General features: G+C 52.4%; 4 protein-coding genes across 4 annotated transcripts; 3 read left to right on the top strand and 1 right to left on the bottom strand.

Moving 5' to 3' along the window:
• Positions 1–1238: 1238 nt before the first annotated feature.
• Positions 1239–4520, top strand: VTN49DRAFT_3287 (uncharacterized protein; the record flags this gene model as incomplete). Its single annotated transcript, XM_069411106.1, has 2 exons — positions 1239–3722; positions 3801–4520. 2 exons carry the CDS (start codon positions 1239–1241, stop codon positions 4518–4520), a joined length of 3204 nt encoding a protein of 1067 aa, XP_069268565.1.
• Positions 4521–5326: 806 nt separating this feature from the next.
• Positions 5327–8638, top strand: VTN49DRAFT_3286 (uncharacterized protein; the record flags this gene model as incomplete). Its single annotated transcript, XM_069411105.1, has 1 exon — positions 5327–8638. One exon carries the CDS (start codon positions 5327–5329, stop codon positions 8636–8638), a length of 3312 nt encoding a protein of 1103 aa, XP_069268564.1.
• A 1704-nt stretch (positions 8639–10342) lies between these two features.
• On the bottom strand, positions 10343–12819 carry VTN49DRAFT_3285 (uncharacterized protein; the record flags this gene model as incomplete). The annotated part of the gene is made up of 13 exons (XM_069411104.1): positions 10343–10446; positions 10502–10532; positions 10670–10676; positions 10736–10902; positions 10973–11222; positions 11285–11416; positions 11472–11509; positions 11573–11595; positions 11647–11808; positions 11880–11965; positions 12029–12060; positions 12118–12262; positions 12710–12819. The coding sequence occupies 13 exons, from the start codon at positions 12817–12819 to the stop codon at positions 10343–10345; spliced, it is 1287 nt and encodes a 428-aa protein (XP_069268563.1).
• A 687-nt stretch (positions 12820–13506) lies between these two features.
• On the top strand, positions 13507–13829 carry VTN49DRAFT_3284 (uncharacterized protein; the record flags this gene model as incomplete). Its single annotated transcript, XM_069411103.1, has 2 exons — positions 13507–13683; positions 13752–13829. 2 exons carry the CDS (start codon positions 13507–13509, stop codon positions 13827–13829), a joined length of 255 nt encoding a protein of 84 aa, XP_069268562.1.
• Between the last annotated feature and the right edge of the window lie 86 nt (positions 13830–13915).

Raw genomic sequence — 13915 nt, 5'->3', positions numbered from 1 at the left:
ACGAAGCTGCAGCGGTGCACAGACAGGGGGATTTGCGAATGAGCCGTTTGTTTACCCATTTCCTTAAGAGATTCCTGGGCCATTGTTTTCCTGCGGTGTTTTGAGATATGGAAAAGATTCCTGTCCTGCTTTGATCGGACATATTCCATGCATAGCTAAACAACAGCAGATGTAACCTGAACAATGAAAGCAATGGCTTCGTTATCTTAGCTGAGGTTTCATCAGTTTGTCCTGATCAATGGCTTTCTACCTCGCCGACGCGTCGGCCGCGTGGAAGATTACGGAATCGGAGTTAGTATTGATCCGTTGTTTATCTGGTCACGTGAAGGACGCGCCACCGTGGGTCAACGCGTGTCAGGCACGGCACTAACCCGATTTGGATGCAGATGTCAACAACAGCGCGCGCATCGCCACCATCGCGGGTCCCTCGACGTTGTTCTCTTCATAAATTCGTTCAGGTCAGGTGCCTCTCGTGATCCTACTCGGTTTCGCTTCGGTTCAATCTGGCTTGCGGCTTGGTTCCGTTTGGTTGTCGAGTGTCTGGCTTCGAACATCACTTGCTCTTTGATTGTCGTCCGCTACGCGCTGGCAGTGCCGTTCACCGCGCTTTCATACTTAGTTGAATCGCAACGCTCCCTTGGAATACAGCCTCGACTTTCACTACAGTGCTTGATCTCCCGCCGAAATTCCTCTCGAACAGATAAGCGCTACAAGCAGGCCGATTGAGCAGCACTATATTGTCGTGCCTCCTACATTCCTCACGGCCAGCTCGCCCCGCAGCAGCAACTGACCTAGCAGTGATCATCCGTGATCATCTCTGCGCATCGCAAATATTCGCATTCCGAGGTCAGAGTCGCGTTCTATAAGAAATTAAGGGCACGCACAAGATAAGCACGTTACGCGCTGCATGCCCACTGGGTGCTGCCAGTTCGGCAGGGGCCCCTGACAAGACTGGGTGGGTGCCCAAGGGCCGTACAGGGTTGGAATTCTAGCTATGAAAACTCTTCTCAAGCTGTCATATCCATTGTTTTCAAACATTCCAACTTGCGATTGTCAACAAATACACTGCTCCTCGTGGAGAGCGATTCAAAAGTCAGTCCTCGTCGCATTGAGCAGACGCAGCCGTGATTGATCAAAGGCCCACGGTCGCGACACAAAGCGAAACAAAGCGCAACGTCTGAGGAGATCAGTGCAAAGGGACAGGGCCAGAGGATTTCCGCTCACCACTCGTGGGCACCATGGTCGCAACGTTCTCACCTCATCGTGATGCCGGTGGCACTCTCCACCTGCCTTCTCCCACTGGGATGCACCATGTAGACGCCAGCTCGGCCATCAGACAGTTGCGCCGTTCCCTCTCACGGTCTCCATCCAAAAGTTCTGATTGCCGTTTGCTGCCGTCGCGCCACAACGCCCCTTTTACCCCGTCACCCCTTTCACCGTCGCGCAGGTCACAACAGAGCAGTGTTTATTTTTTGCCAGCAGCGGCGTCTCAGTTCTTTTCAACAACTCCATCTTCTCCCTCACCAACTTCTATCGCAAGTTCACACGCTTCCAGCTCTAAAATCCATAGACCTGTCGTGCGTCGCGCTGGCTCCTTTCAGAGTGCTCGCGGCAGAACATCGCCGAAGAGCCCATCAAAACGTGCACTCCATATTTCCAGTGACCACGGCAACGCGACACGCTTGCAGCCTGCAGCCACGCCAGCAAACGACACGTCTAAGTTGCCCGACACTGCGGAAAACAATCTATTCGAAGAACACGCTGCTGAGTCACCCACTGAACCCAGCAATAGCAGCAAGCTGGCGCCAAGATACACATTGAGTCGCGTCGAGAAGCGGCGTAACGAGAGCTTCGGGTCACTGTCGTCCGCCCTGAGCCCGCTGAAGCGAAGTGACGGCATCATGGATCTCGACGGAGCGGAGCTGGATAGTCCCTCGGCTAAACGTCGTAGTGTACACAGCCCCAGCTTCGAGCTAGACATGAACGTCTTTGATAGCCCCGACGCGCACCAGACGCCCAGCAGTACAGAGCCGTCGGACGATATGACACGCGAGATGCACGCGCAAGACGCGTCTTCTCCGCAAACCCCGGCTGGCAGTCCATATGCGACCATCCCTCGTCGCTCGTCGTCGCTACGCCGGTCGACGCTTCAGCACCGCCAGAGCGATCGATCCATCTTCGGTCGATCGCGATTGGGTTCAGAATCTGAATTGTCTCCAGCCGTGATGCGCCATCGTTTATCCCTCGACAGCAACCTCTTCGGATCACCCAGCCGGGAGAACCCCTTTGCACCTGCGTCTCCCTTTGGCCCGGGAACGTCGATCTTCTCGGGCAGCACGCTCAACGCCCCTAAAGCGACGAACGCCGCGCATCCACTGTCGCGCACCATCACACAGTCATCGTCGAGCTCCAGCTTGGCGGATGATTCTCCGACCCATGATCGCGTTCACCGGCCACAAGTGCCGTCCGGTTTTTCCAAGTCGCTCCCGATCGGCGCAAAGCCGCCGATTCTGCGGGAAGACTCTGGCCAGTCTACGGACTCGTTTTCGACTCCGGAGAACTACAAGCTCGTCAAGCCTGTCCCAGCGGCCTTCATGTCAACTGGCCTCATCAGCAAGAAGAATCGTAACATAGAGGACGTTAAGCGAAGCTCGCTCAGAGGCAAAAACATGCCGGACACCCCGTGCAAGCGGCCGGCAGCTTTTCTCCCGTCAGCGCAGAAAGCATTGCCGGTGCGTCCCGTTGATCGATCTCAGTCAGGACGCCCGTCGTTCGGGGCTCCTTCGACACCCTTTGCACCACATCAGACGACCCCGGGTCCGTTCGCACAAGGCAGGGGGCTCTTTGACCGTCCAGAGATTTCTCGTCGGGACAGCTTCGTGAGCTTGGACGGTGACGACCAGTCGCTGACTCAATCTCCATCGGCGTGCCGTGGGGGCTACTTTACACCCGATGTTGATTTCCCTCCCACGCCGACCAAGCGACCGGCCAATGGAACCCTGTCGGATGGGATCCACGCACTACTGGCGGAGGATTCAACTGACGGCCCAACCGTCGAGCTCGGAGGTTTTGCATCTCCCAGAACTCCAAAGGATAACATCCTTCCGCCTGACCCCAGTGGGTTGTCCATCTCTGGCCGTCACGAACAATTCGCTGTAAACGACGAGTTTGACTCGTCAACTGCCACCTTTCCCGAGACTCCTACCGGACCTCGTGAGTCAGTGACCGGTGGAGGACGCAAAAGTCTGTTGCTAGCTGGATATGGAGGCGTGGACGTCGATTCCAGCTTGACGTCGCGATTTGGCAGAGTTGAGCTCATCGGCACAGGCGAGTTCTCCCAGGTGTACCGGGTGTCCGATCCCGCCGATGACAACATTGCCACGCCCAACAATTCAAGCTTCTCTGCTTCCACTTCTTCTCAGGGTACCTCGTCGTCACGGTCGAGATCGCGCGAGCGAGTATGGGCCGTCAAAAGGACCAAGTATCCACTTAGTGGGATGAAGGATCGCGAGCGTCGTCTTAATGAAGTTGACGTTTTGCGGACATTGTCCAACTCCGACCATATCATCTCCTTTGTGGACTGCTGGGAAGAGAATGGTCATCTTTACATCCAGACCGAGTTTTGCGAGGAAGGCAGTCTGGATGTGTTTCTTGCTGAGGTTGGCCTCAAAGCTCGTCTCGATGATTTTCGGATTTGGAAGATTCTCCTCGAGCTGTCTTTGGTAAGCCCTCCCACAGACTCTGTTCCTTCTCTCGTTTGTTTCGGAAAATGTTCAATACCGGTGCTAACATTCTCCTAGGGTCTCAAGCACATCCACGACTCTGGGTTTATCCATCTCGATCTCAAGCCTGCAAATATCCTGATCACGTTCGAGGGAGTGCTCAAGATTGCCGACTTTGGCATGGCTACTCCATGGCCTGCCAAAGAAGGTATTGAAGGCGAGGGTGACCGGGAGTACATCGGGCCCGAAGTTCTGATGGGGCGTTACGACAAGCCAGCTGACATTTTCGCCCTGGGCTTGATTTTGTTTGAGATCGCCGCCAACGTTCAACTGCCAGAGAACGGCGCGTCGTGGCAAAAGTTGCGCAACGGCGATATCAGTGATGTTCCCAGCTTGACATGGAGTTCCGAGATGACAGTTATTCGGGATGCTGCGGGCAATCCGGTGTCTGATCCCGACGAGCTATACAACGGAGACCTGGATATGGAACACGACCCGTCTGGTGAGGGCAAGTCGCGATATCAGCCTCGGAAAGGGGAGCTTCTCGTACCGCCGACATTCATGGTTGATGCAAATCATGAGCAAGCACTTGAAAGGATTGTCCGGTGGATGATCTCCCCAAATCCTGATGACCGGCCCACCATCAGTCAAGTAATCCAGACGGACGGCGTTCAGTGGGCGATGAAGCGCCGTCGCGCCGGAGCCACCGTGTTCGAGGGCACCTGGGGGCCGGCAGACGAAGTCTTAAACGGGGAAAACAAAGTAATGTGCGAAGACACTGAGATGATTGATGTCTGAACCTTGTTCTACGCAGCCACGCAAATGCCGTGAATGACTGATGACAAAGTTCACGCTCGTTTCCTTTGTTTTATTTCCTTTCTTGTCATCTTGTTTTCTTTTTCGCTCTGAATTTTGACCTGCAAATGCAGGAGAACGGAATGAATGAGCTCTTCTCGTCGTTCTCCTGTCTCAGGACACCGTTCACTGTTTATATTTATTTATTTATTTTCATGTGTTCACGGCTCGGTCGCAGGCTAGCTGACCGAACAAAAGTGTGATGGTACTGACGGTTTCCCGGATGAGTGGCGTTTGATGCTCTCCTATATACCAATGTCTTGATTCTTGAACGTCTGTTGCAGTCATCATGTATGATAGTTGATTTCCTTTGTGTGAATGATGATGTACTTTAGTTCTGAAGCTTACTTCAGACATTATTAATTGAATAATAATATTGAGGTTATGGCCCTGTCTCGTCTGTTCTTTTTCATCGTCTCATCCAGAGTAGAGAATTTAAATGATGCTTGTTAGTGTAACTTGGTAAACTTCCGTAATGTGAACAGTTCGTATAACTAGTTATTATATCCTGTATAACTAATGGTTACTCGGAGTCAATTTGTTATCTACCTTGTAACTTCAAGCTCAGTGTATCTAGTTATACAAGCTGTATAGCCGTAACCAGATATCGGCGCTCGGCGAAGCTCAGTCTTTGGCGGCTCAACCTGGTCCATCGCCACCCGATTCGACGCGAGCTTTCGCCTTGACAGTTTGCATTCAGACCAAGAATTCGACAGAGATGGCCTGAAGATTCACCCGCGCAGCCGACCATGGACACGCGCACGTTTGTCTCCGACGCCCTTCTCCGTCTTACCGGCGCGTCGGACCCCACAATCATCGATTTCTTCCTGGCGACGGCCAGCGAAGCCAGGTCTGTAACTTCGCTGCGCGACAAGCTCGCGCCGTTTTTGGAAGGAGACGAGCGCGAGATTGATTTGTTTTGTGCAGACCTATGGAGTCGCGTGGGACATCATGATCCCGCGCCGTCCGCAAATGTTTCTTCGTCGTCGGCGTCGACAAAGAAGAAATATGCCTTGGTGGACATGGATGATGACAGCGATCTCAGTGCGCTAGGGCCGGCACCTAGTCGAGATCGCGAGTCAAAGAAGAGGAAAGAAAAGTCCACATCGGCAATCCAAAGCAGTCGCTGGGCGGACGACTTTGGCGAGACCAGTGCGAGCGGACGCGATCGAGATGACGGGCGGAAACGAGAACGAAGTCCAGATGATGAGGACCGCGACCATCGACATCGACGCTCCCGGAAACTGCGAAGGCGCGACATGGACGACTTCGAGGACCGATGGGGAGACGAAGAGATCCCTCCGGAGGAGGAATATGCAGACGAGGCCGCGTCGACGTTTGGTCGCACTGAGGGAACTGATCATGATGGCGCAGCGTCCCCCGCAAAGACGACCTCTTCCGAAGAACTTGACGAAGAGGCCCGAGCAGAACGCGAGCGACAACGTGATCTGAAGGAGCGAGATGAGTTCGCTAAGCGGCTTGCGCAAAAGGACGAGGAGAGGTCGAAGAAGAAGATCGTTGAGGACCGAACACGGCGAGGCGATGCGGCTGATCGCCGTGCCCTGGCGGATGATCCCAAGGCCCGAGAAGCGATCATGCCCGAGCTTCGGCTACGGTCGCGACAGGAGTACCTGAAGAAGCGCGAGGCAGAGCGGCTGGCATTGCTCCGGAGACAGGTCGCGGAGGAGACTCAGGAGCTGCGGGAGAACCCCAACTTGACCCGGCGGGAAAAGGAGCAGTTCGCGCGCAACCGCGAGATTCTTCGGATCGCCGAGGAGCGGCTCAAGATCGACGACTACCGGGACGGATATATGATGCCCGAGGACTACATCACTGAAAAAGGGAAGATCGACCGGAAAAAGAAAGAGGAAGCCCTGTATAAGAGGTATATCGAGCGGGATGAGCGTGGCCAGGAGCGCTTCATCACTGAACAGGAAGAATGGGAGCGCGAGCAAACAGCCAAAGCAAAGGCTCAGATCAATCGCGCGGAGATTGTTGACGAGGGAGACTACGAGTACGTGTTCGATGATGAACAAAAGATCAATTTCATTATGGATTCCAAGCTCGAGGGCGATCGCAAGCCCTTGACCAAGGAGCAGCGAATGCTGCAGCAACAATTAGATGCCGCTGAGAAGAAGGCCGCGTCGATTGAAGAAACGCGTAAAAGTCTACCAATATATCAGTTCCGTGACGAACTGATCCAGGCGGTCCACGATCATCAGATTTTGATCATTGTCGGAGAGACGGGTTCGGGAAAGACCACCCAGATTCCTCAGTATCTCCATGAGGCTGGCTATACCAAGAACGGGATGAAGATTGGGTGCACGCAGCCCCGACGAGTCGCTGCAATGAGCGTCGCCGCGCGTGTGGCGGAGGAGCTTGGAGTCAAGCTGGGAAATGAAGTCGGTTACTCGATCCGGTTCGAGGACAACACGAGCGAAAAGACGGTCCTGAAGTACATGACCGATGGCATGCTGCTTCGAGAGCTGCTTACAGAGCCGGATCTGGGCCAGTATTCAGTCCTGATGATCGATGAAGCGCACGAGCGCACCGTAGCCACGGATATTGCTTGTGGGTTGCTCAAGGACATTGCTAAGGCGAGACCGGATCTGCGATTGCTGATTTCGTCTGCCACGATGGACGCACAAAAGTTTCAAAAATATTTCGATGACGCTCCCATTTTCAATATCCCGGGCCGGCGATATCCTGTGGATATTCATTACACGTCGCAGCCCGAGGCAAATTACTTGGCCGCCGCTATCACAACGGTTTTCCAGATTCACATCACCCAAGGACCGGGTGATATTCTCGTCTTCCTTACGGGTCAGGAGGAGATCGAGGCCGCTGAACAAAGCTTACAGGAAACGGCGCGCAAGCTTGGGGGAAAGATTAAAGAGATGATTATCGCACCAATCTACGCCAACTTGCCGTCGGAGCTGCAAACGAAAATCTTCGAACCAACGCCTCCTGGCGCGAGAAAAGTGGTGCTGGCAACAAACATTGCCGAGACTAGCTTGACTATCGACGGGATTGTCTATGTCATCGATCCTGGCTTTGTCAAGGAGAACGTCTTCAACCCCCGAACAGGGATGGAGAGTTTGGTTGTGACACCATGCTCTCGAGCGTCTGCCAGTCAACGAGCCGGGCGCGCGGGTCGCGTTGGGCCTGGGAAGTGCTTTCGACTGTACACGAAGTGGGCATACTACAATGAGCTGGAGGAGAGCACAACACCGGAGATCCAACGGACGAATCTCAGCGGCGTGATACTGATGCTAAAGTCGCTGGGCATCGACCAACTTCTCGAATTCGACTTCATGGACCCGCCTCCTGCCGAGACAATCATCCGCGCACTAGAGCAGCTCTACGCACTGGGGGCGCTGAATGATCGTGGCGAGTTGACAAAGATTGGGCGACAAATGGCGGAATTCCCTACGGACCCAATGCTCGCCAGGGCGATCCTAGCGGCGGACAAGTACGGGTGCGTGGAGGAAGTTTTGTCAATCATCGCGATGCTGGGAGAAGCGAGCGCACTATTCTATCGACCCAAGGACAAGAAGATCCACGCGGATAGCGCACGGCAGCGTTTTACGGTCAAAGACGGCGGCGACCACCTGACGCTGCTCAACATCTGGAACCAATGGGTGGACTCGGACTTTAGCTACGTGTGGGCGCGCGAGAACTTTCTGCAGCAGCGCAGTTTGAACCGAGCGCGGGACGTGCGCGACCAGCTTGCCAAATTGTGCGATAGAGTGGAGGTGACCATTTCGTCAGCAGGCGCCAACAACATAGTGCCTATACAGAAGGCGCTCGTGGCCGGCTTCTTCCCAAACGCGGCGCGGCTCCAGCGTGGCGGGGACAGCTACCGCACAGTGAAGACCGGGCAGACGGTGTACATCCATCCGTCCAGCACGCTGTTCGAGGTCAACCCCAAGTGGGTGATTTACTTTGAGCTGGTCCTGACTAGCAAGGAGTACATGCGGAGTGTGATGCCCATCCAACCAGAGTGGTTGGTCGAGGCGGCGCCGCATTATCATAAGAAGGATCTATTATTGAAAAAGTAGACAATGCAATGATGACGCATGGCTGTAATCTAATTCTGCCAATAGAGAGCTATGAACTGGTATGATTTCCCTTACATGGTGCAGAAATCATCGAATCTTGCTGTCCACACCACAGCGGCTCAGCCTAATTAGGGTTTCTCGAGGATCACTTGTGGGCTTCAAGAGTGATTCGATGATCCAGTCCAAGGTTCCCTACTACGGCAACCTAAAGCCGCCAAAATACAGTACGCCTGTCGTTTCTGGGCAAAGCACTTCGTTCAGATTCAGAATCCAGTGACCAAACTGGACAAGACTCTCTCATTTCTTGAGGTGCATTTCCTTCACCGGGTGGAGGCAATGAGTATATTAGGATATGTCTGAGATTGTGCGAATTATCAATATGCTACAGTCAACCGTGAAGGTATCAAGTTCCGGACTTCCTGCGAGCGATGAATCGCGTGTAATAGGAAAACAAGACTCCTTGTGCATCGGAGTTTTTGCACGATGCACGGCGATTTATCCTCAAATTCAGGCAAATTGCAGAACCGGTACCGCTCCGACTTTACGCTTCAAGGCTTATCTTCGCGCCCAGAATATCAAAAATATAAGGAATGGGTTCAGCAGAGAGTTACCAAAGTGGATTAGCAAGTTACCGAGACAGATGAATTCTGGGGTGCCGACCTACAAACTCTCGAGGATCATACAAAGTTTATTACCTCTATTGTCTTTCCCACCCGACGGGCGACTGCTGGCATCTTGCTCTGCGGACGAGACCATCAAGCTCTGGGATCCTATAACGGGCGAGCGGCTCCAGACCCTCCGGGGTCATACTGGTTGGGGTAGACTCTGTTGCCTTCTCACCTGATGACCGACTGCTGGTATCTCGCTCTTCTGGGACGATCAAGCTCTGGGATCTCACAACGGGAAATCTGCTTCAAAATACCACCGGCCGTTTCGCATGGATTGTATGGGAACAAACGTTGCAGCATCAATAGAAGATCAATGGTGTGTATTCAGGGTAAGAAGATGTTGTGGCTTCCTGCAGAGTATCGTTCCAATTTCCGCAATTGAGAATTGAAGAGAGAGGTTAAGACTATTCTTGCCCTTATCCATAAATCAGGAAATGTTGTTTCCATCGAACTACGACTTCGGACGACCAATGACTCGCACGGCGACTTGGACATGAATCTTATCGATGATGTCCCAGCCAAATAGGCGAATTTTTGTGGTCCTCATGTCCCAAGCAAGCCAGTCCTATATGGGCGGTATGAATGTATCCAGCCATACACATGACTGAACAACCATACTTTGAACCTAGAGCTGAATAACTTCGAGCAGTATTACGATAGTAGGCCCACACTCAATAGAATTACCGTGTACATATTTCGGTCATAGTCGCGCCTCAGCAACCAACAATGCATAGTCAATTCACGCTGGCCAAGCAGATATGTAGCAATTCTTCACCATCCCAATTCACTATAATACAGTCCTCATCGCAGTTCCCCTGATCTCCGATCAGCTCAGCATGGCTCAATCATATCAAACATGGAGAAATTCCGTTGACACTATCAGTCGGGATATGGTTGGCATTCAACGGACTTCTATACGCATGCTCAAGAATCTCTGCTATTTTACTATATACTAGGTTGACTTGGCGCAGGCAGGGATGAATCACTCGAACTGCTTCTCAAAGCTGGTGACGTCGTTCAGTTCTAGGGTAGCTGCTCACGTGGGTGTGATTGATAGCCAATATGCTAAACCAGGACGGAACAAAAGACTAAGAACGAAGACGCTAGGCGGTGGAGACGCAAAGCCGGCCAAGGAATGATCTGAAATAAGATGCCGTTAGCCAAAACGTACAAAACAGTTCAGTTCAGGACATACTTATTACGAGCTTGTCCACTCTCACGTTATTCTATTAGGTATTCTCATATTGGAATAAATGTGGAACGGCTTGGAGAACACGTCACTCTCCACGGGCCAGCTTTTGTGATAGGGCGCTTATGCCGCCCATCTCGAATTTCATCAATTCTCAGGACGCTGGCCATAAACGACATAACTACAGGTATCACCTGTGGTTAGATTTTAGCCTAGAGAGTAGTGTGTGACAGTACTCACAAGTTGAAGAACGAGTGAACCTCACGCTTCCGGCCGTCGGCGCGAGCCTGGCTGGCAAGAGCAATGACCTCCTCCTTGGACCACTGCTTAAACCGCGTCAGAGCGGCCATAGCTCCGCCCTCGAATGCGGCTTCGATCTGAGCCTGGAACCAGGCTCCTAGTTCCTTCTGCACGAAGATGTCAGTCCTGGATCGTTGTTCGAAATATACTACTTTTTGGAGGCAAGGAGAGACTGACGAGGTGGCGATCCTTTGGCCAGACGCCGTGGGGGATGATAAGCTTCGTCACATGGATGTTGACGAAGCCAGAGTCCTTGAGCCACGTCTCCAGTTTGATTCCCGGGCGGACCTCGTAACCAGCCTCCTCGAATGCGCCGTAGACTTCGTTATAGTACCGTTCAAGCCCGGTGTCTTTGAGGCTGCCGTCTTCCGAGAGAGGATAGCCGTCCCAGTCCTGGAATTCAACCCAGCCACCGGGTTTGACTGATCTGTTTTCCATTAGGGTCAAGGAAGAACATAGGGCAAAGTTTCAATGGCATATCGATAGCACTGCTTTATCAGCTTTTCGAAATCCCTGATCGAACCGGCCAGATATCGCGCATGGATAAAGTCGAACGGGTCGTTTTCATATGCCCATTCGGACTCAATATCGTCCACCATGAACTTCACGTTAGGAGGAACCCTGCCAATACCCGTCAGTCGAGCGGTTTGAGTACGAATCCTGAGGTGACGCTAACAGGTTCGGCTGAATCGGGCTCAAGTCACAACCGATCACCTGGAACAACATCTAGCCTCAGCATTCTGTCCATCTGCGATCGCTCTAGATAATATTCTTTACCTCGGCTTGGGGGTGTTCGTCCGCTACGATGAGTCAGCATCTGTATTCTGCGTCAGAAAAGGCATGCAACTTACCAAAATCAATGGCCCAGAGACCAGTCCCAGTTCCCAGGTCGATCACTCGCCGTGGATTCTTGATCGGTGCCAGGTATAGTTTCCGATGCATCGCCTTAAGACAAATCTCGTGCAACATGTCCAGACGGTCGTTTTCTGATTCATCATTGGGAAGTAGATATGCTAGAGCATACGCAAAAACGATCAGTTTAACAGAACCTGGATTAGCCAGGCAAGAAGATGTCAGCTCGTACACCCATCGCGGAATTTATGGTAGCGACGGCCGTTCTCGTGGCGATAATCGAGTACTGACGAGGTCAGCGACGCGCTATACGACGACCTATTGAAGAACATGGGTAAGGATGCTTCTAAGATCCAGAGAGCCGTGCGTCACATCACGCACTGTTCATCGCCATAAGCCGAGTCGTTCTCATACTATGCAACTCAAGTAAGTAACGCCCTTTGATGTCCCTCATTGGAGAGATATCGAACCGAAGTGTCCACTTCAATGTTTGCCGGGCCATAGTTTGGGGGGGGGTGGTTGTCTGTTCCTGAGCGGACGATTCCGTCATAGTGGAATAGTTCTTCGTTGAATTCCAGGAAGATCAATGATTGACTGATCACACGTTCAACAACCCTAAGATGTAAGTATTGTATGCAGAACTGATTTCAATGGCGCTGAAGAGCTCGTTGCAAGAGTCAACAAGGCCTTTGCAAAGACTAGTTCCTCTCTGGACAGAGGGCGGCAACCCAGCTCGGTATTTATATTGCACCAGTGGAAAGCATCAGGATTTTAGTTCTTCAACAGCTTCGCTGCACCTGTGTCAAAACGGTAACAGAGGCGGGGCCTTGTTGGGGCAGATGATGGCATGGGCGCCTTTTCTGAGACAAAGCGCCAAGGGTATCCTGTGTAAAATCCAACGTCGAAATATTTCATTAACAGGCTGAAGGTGCACTGGCTGGCCCATTGTACGTTCCTTTTGCAAGGGGACCCTGATCTCTGCATGTCTCCATCTGCCAATCGGCGCTGCCGGGGCGGTCTCTCCCTGCTTCCCCGGCGGACCGATCCGGAGTCCTAACTTACACTATGCCCGGAAATGACAAAGTGAGGGCCCGATACTCCGAGGGCCGCGGTGCCGACTGTGGTTGAGCTGAGACTGGAGATGAAAATTTCCAACAGAATGTGGACGTCATTCTAATGTGCCAATAAGGATGCGGCCAAGGAGCTTGCTCTTGGCTCAGAACGAGCTCCCTTTGGTTTCCGTTGTGTTCATCTCGCCTACGACTGTAAGGACTGGAAGGTCCATGTGTTCAAGAACTTGGAAGCTTGAGCCGCTCGTCGCTGCTCCTACCGCCATTGCTTCGAAACTGAAAACTCCCTTACTGCGCGGCTGTTCTCATGGCATCATTCACAGCTTCGTGGCTTCGAGCCCTAGCTCGTTGGTAGTACCAGCAAGCCACGAGCACAGTTGTCCAAACATGCACGTTAAACAGAGATGTCCTGTTCATTTCACGGCATGCGCCATGCGTAATATTTAGATCAAGGACTCCGTACGGAGTACACACATTCGGAGGACTCGAACCTGAAAAGCATAATTGAGAGAGAGAGAGAGACAAGAGCAAGGTTCACGTGATTGACTGACCAACTAAACCATATCAGGTTAGGATAGTTTCTCCAGACTCCGGCGAACCTCGGCTCAACACCCGGCCGATCACGACGGGCGAGTGACCTTTCGGCAATTACATATCAGCTCTCTCTCCCTGTTCTATAAACAACTCTCCAGCTCCTCCGGGCATTGAGCACGCCAGCTCCGACAAGAGATATCGAGAAGGAAATCACAGCAAAAAGAGAAATAGCATCCGAAAGCAGATCTCGAGAAAATGTCCAAAACATTCACCGTCAAGGAGGTCGCCGAGCACAAGTCGGCCGATAAAGGCCTCTACATTATCGTCGACAATGGCGTCTACGACGTCACGAATTTCATCAACGAGCATCCTGGTGGTAGCAAGATTCTGCAGCGGGTTGCAGGGAAGGATGCGAGCAAGCAGTTCTGGAAGGTATGTGACAATTCCTCAGCCTTCCTCGTCTTTGGTGGAGGAATGTGGTGCTGATGGTCGAAACATAGTACCACAACAAGGACGTGCTGAAGAAGTATGCGCCCAAGTTGAAGATTGGGGAAGTCAAGGAGGAGGCGAAGCTGTGATGGCGCGAGGAAGTCGGCGTTTGATGAGGACGGGGTTAGAAAGCGGGTGATTTTATCTATTACACTTTAAAGATGACCTTATGTAC

This window comes from Thermomyces lanuginosus, assembly GCF_041956635.1.
Source record: "Thermomyces lanuginosus strain ATCC 200065 unplaced genomic scaffold VTN49scaffold_28, whole genome shotgun sequence".
NCBI lineage: Eukaryota > Fungi > Ascomycota > Eurotiomycetes > Eurotiales > Trichocomaceae > Thermomyces > Thermomyces lanuginosus.
Note: the sequence above shows the minus strand (reverse complement) of the source record. Positions and strands in the feature narration are given on the sequence as shown.